At 30.1% G+C, this 9,362-nt stretch overlaps 1 protein-coding gene across 1 annotated transcript in view; it reads left to right on the top strand.

Annotated features, from left to right (window-relative positions):
• The first annotated feature begins 498 nt into the window (after positions 1–498).
• Positions 499–9,362, top strand: part of LOC143228720 (SWI/SNF-related matrix-associated actin-dependent regulator of chromatin subfamily A member 5-like) — a 36,379-nt gene continuing 27,515 nt past the window's right edge. The window contains 4 exon segments of the mRNA XM_076460009.1: positions 499–695; positions 4,163–4,240; positions 6,976–7,145; positions 8,009–8,109. Of these exon segments, the coding sequence (XP_076316124.1) occupies positions 648–695; positions 4,163–4,240; positions 6,976–7,145; positions 8,009–8,109 (397 nt within the window). The 5' untranslated portion in view covers positions 499–647.

The raw sequence follows: 9,362 nt of genomic DNA, 5'->3' as shown, positions 1-9,362 counted from the left end.
AATTAATTACAAATACTTTACATTAAGTACTTACTAAACAATTTTGTTTTAGCCTTTTTATAAAAGAGATGTTTCAAATCAGATCGTTAGTCAAACTTGCTCGTCTACTATATATGATTTTTTCATCATTGCTCTTAATTTATTTATGGTGTATCTTTAATATATATATATATGCATATAAACATTTAGTTATATTTGAGCACAGAAATAAAAAAATGTGTTCTTATTGTATTCATATAAAAGATATATTTTTCAAACTCTATAGATGCCGCCCAGTGCTTGAAAGTATACACAAATGATGATCAGTGATTGGTTCATTTTCCAGAAATATTTGAGAAAAATACAGTAATAATAAAATATATAAATTAGTTTCTTAAAGCATGACTATATTGAATAATGCTTCCAAAATATAATACTCTACTATTTATGAAGTCTTTAAATCTTAAAAAGGCTGCTGAAAGAAATTGATTATCATACCAGCAAACTCTTACTACAGTTAAGCACCATAGGTAGTTCTACAGAAAAACGTCACGAAAAACCGCGAAAAGGGGGATACAGCGCGGATGAATACACCGGTGCTTGTCGCACTTTTTGTAATTGTGTGACAGTGACAGGTTTCGGTGATCGGAAAACGTTCTTTGTATAAAATGGCAACTTTAGAAACAGAAGGACCAACAGATGTTGCGGAGATAGAAGTGAGTATTTGCTATATTGCAACAAATTTGTAACTTTTGAAAATATAACTGGTATTTCTTTATGAAGGAGAACAATGGATTTCAGTTTGTATACATAAGAGTAAGTTAGGTTTCACGACATTCGGAGTAATTAGTTAGGCCTAAGGGTATTTTTTTAATACATTCAGTCACTGCAATTTGGTTGTATTATTGTGACTAATACCAGAAATAATATTAGTTACACGATGTAAATTGTATAAGTTATTTTGAAACAATCGGTATGAAATAAGTATAAGGTAATAATTTATTAAATTTACAGCAAAATTTCAGTAACATTTTGGAAGGCACATAGGAGCGTGACAAAAATAAGACTTAATCATTTTGGCAAAAATAAATTTTATTTACGAAATTCTTGATTAGTAATCTGAATTAGATAATTGTGGACTAAAAGTTTGAGTTTGTTTTTAAAAGCATGCTCTATTTTGTACTAAGTGATGCTGAATATAACAAACTATCAGATAGTCAAAGGAAATGTCTGTTATTTCTTTATTTAAAAAGCTGCAGAATTGTGATTTTGTTTTGAACATGATACTTCATAAATAAATATGTTGACGTGTTTTAATTAATTAAAAGCACCAGTATATTTAAAGTAACTTCTAAACCATCATTTGGTATTTCAACATACATTATCATTTATAATATTTCTGTATTGTAGTTTTAATGTTTTTCCATCATTGTGATTTCACTCCTAATGGTAAAGTTACAGCAATTATGAAACTGTTTATTTATTATGTTAAGGTAACTAAGTATAGATTTTTACATATTAAGAAAGTTCACCTTGTATACTGCTGTAATATCTAAATTATACACAGTGTTATTAACATACTAACAAAATGTAAATAGCATGCGCTACCTTTTAGGTACTTTTTCCATATGTATATTTCAAATGGCATTTTGTGAGTTTTCTTTATAATCTGCAGATGCTCCACATTATCACTGATCCTTTATTCAGAGTTTGAAGACTACATAATATAATAATTTATACTTGTAGTGTAACAAACATGTCTAAAATAAATAGTTTTTAAAATTAAGAGATGTCTCTGTGTTGTCTGAAGTTAACAGAATTTCAGTTGGTCATAAACACAAGATTATTTTAACACTAGCCTTGTAACTGTTAGTTATAGAACAGTTATCTTGGCTAGAAGTTAAATATTTCTGTTGTGTGAAAAAGATTCTGTTATCCATGACAAGGATTCTTGCCTTTTTTTCTCCACAAGAGGAAAACGTACATATCAAATACAATCGTTATTTATAATAATTAATATTAAAAGGTGCAGTTTCTCCCTTAATGTTTACCATATAGGGTTTGTCATGTCATAAAGCAATATTGAAATTAGTAAAATATTTTAATGAAAAATGAAATTTTGCTATTTTAGGTCATTTGTTTTTGTTTTTTTTAGTACCATCTGTTGAGCTGTTGAAACAATATGGCACTGTCTTGGTCACATTGAACGTTTAAACTTAAACATTACAAGATTTGTATAGGTGTTAAAACATTGGTATGTTTACATTACAAGGCTGTTCTATAAATGTTAAAACATTGGTATGTTTACATTACAAGGCTGTTCTATAAATGTTAAAACATTGGTATGTTTACAATACAAGGCTGTTCTATAAATGTTAAAACATTGGTATGCTTACATTACAAGACTGTTATACAAATGTTAAAACATTGGTATGTTTACATTACAAGACTGTTATATAAATGTTAAAACATTGGTATGTTTACATTACAAGACTGTTATATAAATGTTAAAACATTGGTATGTTTACATTACAAGACTGTTATATAAATGTTAAAACATTGGTATGTTTACATTACAAGACTGTTCTATAAATGTTAAAACATTGGTATGCTTACATTACAAGACTGTTATATAAATGTTAAAACATTGGTATGTTTACATTACAAGACTGTTATATAAATGTTAAAACATTGGTATGTTTACATTACAAGACTGTTATATAAATGTTAAAACATTGGTATGCTTACATTACAAGACTGTTATATAAATGTTAAAACATTGGTATGTTACGTTACAAGACTGTTATATAAATGTTAAAACATTGGTATGTTACGTTACAAGACTGTTATATAAATGTTAAAACATTGGTATGTTTACGTTACAAGACTGTTATATAAATGTTAAAACATTGGTATGTTTACGTTACAAGACTGTTATATAAATGTTAAAAAATTGGTATGTTTACATTACAAGACTGTTATATAAATGTTAAAACATTGGTATGTTTACATTACAAGACTGTTATATAAATGTTAAAACATTGGTATGTTTACATTACAAGACTGTTATATAAATGTTAAAACATTGGTATGTTTACATTACAAGACTGTTATATAAATGTTAAAACATTGGTATGTTTACATTACAAGACTGTTATATAAATGTTAAAACATTGGTATGTTTACATTACAAGACTGTTATATAAATGTTAAAACATTGGTATGTTTACATTACAAGACTGTTATATAAATATTAAAACATTGGTATGTTTACATTACAAGACTGTTATATAAATGTTAAAACATTGGTATGTTTACATTACAAGACTGTTATATAAATGTTAAAACATTGGTATGTTTACATTACAAGACTGTTATATAAATGTTAAAACATTGGTATGTTTACATTACAAGACTGTTATATAAATGTTAAAACATTGGTATGTTTACATTACAAGACTGTTATATAAATGTTAAAACATTGGTATGATTACATTACAAGACTGTTATATAAATGTTAAAACATTGGTATGTTTACATTACAAGACTGTTATATAAATGTTAAAACATTGGTATGTTTACATTACAAGACTGTTATATAAATGTTAAAACATTGGTATGTTTACATTACTGAGACTGTTATCACGGTGTTAAAACATTGGTATGCTAACATTACAAGACTGTTATCACGGGTGTTAAAACATTGGTATGCTAACATTACAAGACTGTTATACGGGTGTTAAAACATTGGTATGCTAACATTACAAGACTGTTATACGGGTGTTAAAACATTGGTATGCTAACATTACAAGACTGTTATATAAATGTTAAAACATTGGTATGTTTACATTACAAGACTGTTATATAAATGTTAAAACATTGGTATGTTTACATTACGAGACTGTTATACGGGTGTTAAAACATTGGTATGCTAACATTACAAGACTGTTATACGGGTGTTAAAACATTGGTATGCTAACATTACAAGACTGTTATACGGGTGTTAAAACATTGGTATGCTAACATTACAAGACTGTTATACGGGTGTTAAAACATTGGTATGCTAACATTACAAGACTGTTGTATAAGTGTTAAATAGCTCTCTGTCTCTTGTTGTAAGAATGTAAACAACTGTTATAAAAACATTTTTTGTATCAAGTATCATCTGATGATTTTCTTTCAGGAACAACCAGAAGAAGATAACGATGATCTAATGTTACCTCCATCTAATGATGACAACAAGGAATATGACACTAAACTGGTTAGTGTGTAACTTCATCTGTGAATGATTGTCTTGCTTGAGTTGTCAGAACCAAATATAGAAATGGGTAAACTCAAGAAATCAACAGAAGCACAATATTTCAGTTGTACTCTTGGGTCACAAACATCTGTGTTTGACATAATATTGTTTCATTGCCTGAAGTTTTCTGGAATGGTGTCATATTCAGTTATGCCAATCTTTGATTATATGAAATCCAAACTGTTATTCTATATTTTAAAATCAAATTTGTTTAGCCTGGTAAAGTATAATTGGATTGAAAGTTGTTTTAAATAATGTTATAATAATATTTTAGTAAAATAGAAAATGCCTTAACTTTAAATGTTTTTAAATTTGTTTGGTGAGTTATCAGGAACTTTTAATAAGCAATAACGTAGAGGAAAATAGTATTTATAAAAATTCTCAGTTCTTGTTTGTCCTGAAAGCGTGTACTTCATTTCAACAGTTGTAAACATGCTTTTCAGTACATGTTTTGTACCACAACATATTAAAAACTTGTCAAAGTTTTTAAAATGTTCATAGAATAATAATAAAATAAATATTTATTGATATTAAATACAGTAAAATTTAATGTTGACTGAAGCTAACAGTTTACACAAGTTAATGTTATCTCTGAATGTGGTCCTTACTTAATAAAGGCTTTATTAATATTAGGATTAAGACAAGTAGACTGTTGTAGATGTGACATCTACAAGTATAATTACTTTGTGTTATTCTAAAAGTCATGTATTTGAAGAAATGTGTTGTGGGTCTATGATAGTTTAACTATGTAAGCAGATTAAGGAGGACTCCTACAAAGGTTATTAATATAATAAACTTTTCTGTACATAATGAATACTTTACAATAGTTTAAACACATGGTAAATGGTGTGAGCATGAGAAAGCTGACCCTAGAGGGACAACGTTGGTTAATTGTATCAACTGTATCTTCAAGAAATTTGACAAGTTTGTAGTACAAGTTAAATTCTGTAAGGACGTCCTGAATTTCCACAGTATTTACTGGGTCAGCTTTCATATTATGTGTACATAGCTTCTAGAACATAATATAGTCAGTAACACTAACTGTAAGATAAATCATTTATGTACAGAAGTACAACATTCCCTTTAGTTTTTTGTTCAGAAAGTTCCAAATTCTTTACAAGTTTCAACTGTCAACCTTTTTCACGTTTTTTAATTTTATGGTTTCGTTGCTGTACTTTTAAACTAACCAGTGGAGCCCCATGAGTTAACACCACATTATCTAAATGCGTTATCTTACTGAAGTTTCGTCAGGTTAATCTGAAATGTTTATTATTTTTATTTCTTAATTACTTTGGTTAAAAATATGTACAATTGTAAAACAAGAAATGTGGTTTTCACTTGAACCATTTCCACTAGAGTAAATATGTCTGATGCTTTCTGCTTAGCCTCATGAATGTGGGGTCAAAAAATCACTTAGCTTTGAAAAATGCATTTCAGAACACTTGAAATATGCGTGACTAGGATATAAAACTACTGTTAGTTCATGCAGTTTTCGTATTAAGATAAAGATGTGACAACAGTTGGTTGCTGTTTGGAGACCCCAGGCCTTACCAGCACAAATCAGTGCAGTTTTTGTGGGAAAACTGAATACAGTTTTGTAATATGTAGATGAAAAACTGGTCTTTATGTTGTTTCTAAACAGTTCATTGACCATATAAAGTAAATTAGGAAACAATCTCAAAAGGTACGGGATAATAGGCTTATCTGGTGAGTTTTCCATATTCGTGATAGCAAATAAGTAGGAATTTTAAGTTTTAAAATCCTTGTAGTAATTGTGTTTATAAGGGACTGCAGCAGATTTAGTTACAACATTATGAGGTCAGAGGTCAGGTTCATCATGACATAGGAGACCTAAGAATGACAGTGTGGATTATAAACAACATATTCATGCCAAATACATAGGTGATAAAGCTTAATTAGAGATTGAATGTAATTGTAAACATTTAGAATATGTGCACCTCTTATTACAGGTAAAGAGTTTAGCAGTGTACAAAAAATGCTGAATCCAGTGCACTGTTCAGTGTATGCATTATATTGCAGGGTGCATGTATGTAAAATAAATTCTTTGCACTGATTTAGATTGACTAGAAATTGTATACTAAGTATTATATAACTCTGAAGTAGTTAGTGTTGCATGTAAATGCCGAGCTAAACAATTGTACCATCTGACGTCCATGTTCTTAATACAAAAATTATAAATTTGTTTTTACTTCCTAGGAGCTTACAAAAAAGTTTCAAAAGACCTCAAGTAATTGTTTTGCAGAATCAGTTTGTAACTTTAGGTAATTAAATATTCTTTAGTGTAAGTCTGTGGTGGTCCTAGTACAAATAACTCGTGAGTTTGGCGACAGACGTACGTGATGTAAGTCTGTGGTGGTCCTAGTACATATAACTCGTGAGTTTAGCGACAGACGTACGTGATGTAAGTCTGTGACGGTCCTAGTACAAATAACTCGTAAGCCTAACGACAGACATACGTGATGTAAAACGTGGTCTCAAAGATTGGACCTTTTTTCTTTGCGAGGCAAAGTTAAGTTTTAGTTTTTCTTTTAACAGGAAACGGATCAAACCAAGAGATTTGACTACTTACTTCAACAGACTGAAATTTTAGTTTTTATTTTAACAGGAAACAGATCGAGCCAAGAGATTTGACTACTTACTTCAACAGACTGAAATTTTAGTTTTTATTTTAACAGGAAACAGATCGAGCCAAGAGATTTGACTACTTACTTCAACAGACTGAAATTTTCTCCCATTTCATGGCAAGTGGAACTCTTGGAAAAACGGGGGGTTCTCCACTGAAGGTCAAGCCAGGACGACCCAGGAAGAAACCGGATGAAAAAGCTAAGCTGTCTGCTGTTGGAGAGTAAGTTTTAAAATCCATGTTGAGGATAAAGTTTGCAGTAAGGATAACATTTCTTGTTGGATCAATGGCACGTTTTGAGAATAGCTTGATTGAAGATGTGACATCACGAAGTACATAAAAGTAGATTGTTCCATAGCTTTGAAAGATTGTATTCTTGCAATGAAATAAGGGTTAGGGTTATCACATGTGATAACATTCATTTACTAGACCACAAACAAAATAATGGTATGCACAACTGTGTATAATTGCCCAAATGAACTTGTAAGCCTATGTGCATAAGTGAATTGGACTCAATCAAAATAATAGGCTCAACCAGTCTTATGACATTACAGAATATAACAGCAGTAAAGTCTAAAACATTGGAGAAATAAAGTAATAAGTTGGAAGATTATCACACAGGAACATGAAACTATTAGTTTATGAACAGTGGTTTCAAATTAAAAATGTAATAGTTTTGTGATATGACCAATAGATGGCAGTGATCTTCATCAGCCAATGTGTCGCTCCAGAAGATACATTATAAGTAAATCACTTTTTGTAGTATCATGTATATTAGGTGTTAGCTTTAAATGTACATTTTTGAACTAAATCTTTGGAAACCAAATCACTCAGAGTTGTTCCAATCTGATAATTACGTCCTTTGAGCTGATCAGGGATTTTTATAAGAAAACGTAGTAGCAGCACAGATTGTTTTTGTCTGATTTTTACACATTTGTCAGTTTTGTGTGCTTCTCATCAGAGCAAAATTCAGTTTATTGTTGAAAGAAACTGTCTTTCAGAGTAACCTCTGAACTTTAGTATCTCTGATAAAGAAGTTTATGGAAGTACTCTGTATAGTAAAGCCATGTTCTCCTGTGCTGTAGCCATCGTCACCGCATGACCGAGCAAGAAGAAGATGAAGAGTTGCTGTCGGAGAGCAGAAGAAGTGCCATCACCGTCACGAGATTTGAACAGTCTCCGTCTTGTGAGTCTGTAAACGTGAAACATTGTTAAATTTAACATTAACTCAGTATTTTATGAATAAATTCTAAGAGTTTAGCGTTTGTTTGTTTTCTTGAAAGTTTCTGTATTATTATTTTGATTATTAAAATAAATCTTTCAATTTACATGTCTTAAACCTCATAAGACTTCTTGGAACAGGTCATTGAGATGCTGTCCTTCCAAGAACATTTCTGTACTTTTAATTGTAGGTATGTTATGAGAGTGACAGTAAGTGGCTTTCAGCTTTGAGGTTAAGTAAAGACCCATCAATTACAGGACAAGATAAGCCAACATGACATTCACGGGCACTTTAAATTTTATTCTGTTGACCATGTGCTTTATCTTCTACAATGTCTGATCAAATACCAAAACAAAAGTTGGTGCAACATGTTAAAGTCTACACTATATACACTAATGTTGCATTGGTTCTGCTTGAGCACCAGGTGTAAGCTTGTGGACTGATACTGCTGGAACCCAGAGATAACAGAAAACTTAACTTTTATGCTAAGCACCAAAGCTTTTTAAGAACATCAAATCTATCTACATAGATTATGTTAACTTCTATCAAGATTTCTTGTACTTGCATATTTTTCTAACATTTTTCTTGAGCACATAACTCCTGTTAAAGAAAGAAGGGATACCAATTGAATGAATTGTTAGGTTTAGCTCCATTATTTGAAGACTATCTCATCAAACATATATTGATATTTTACTCTTTTGTTTAATTGTCAGATTCACTGTGAAGGCTGACATTTGTGCCATGTAATATTGACTGATCTACAGATAAAGTACCATGTTCCTCAACTAAATGTAGTTATAATTAGGTTAACATTTCTGTCATGTAATATTGACTGATCTACAGATAAAGTACCATGTTCCTTAACTAAATGTTGTTATAATTAGGTTAACATTTCTGTCATGTAATATTGACTGATCTACAGATAAAGTACCAAGTTCCTTAACTAAATGTAGTTATAATTAGGTTAACATTTCTGCCATGTAATATTGACTGATCTACAGATAAAGTACCAAGTTCCTTAACTAAATGTAGTTATAATTAGGTTAACATTTCTGTCATGTAATATTGACTGATCTACAGATAAAGTACCAAGTTCCTTAACTAAATGTAGTTATAATTAGGTTAACATTTCTGTCATGTAATATTGACTGATCTACAGATAAAGTACCATGTTCCTTAACTAAATGTAGTTATAATTAGGTTAACATTTCTGTCAT

This window comes from Tachypleus tridentatus, chromosome 10 (genome assembly GCF_004210375.1).
Source record: "Tachypleus tridentatus isolate NWPU-2018 chromosome 10, ASM421037v1, whole genome shotgun sequence".
Taxonomy (NCBI): Eukaryota; Metazoa; Arthropoda; class Merostomata; order Xiphosura; family Limulidae; genus Tachypleus; species Tachypleus tridentatus.
This window is presented reverse-complemented; position numbering and strand designations above follow the sequence as displayed.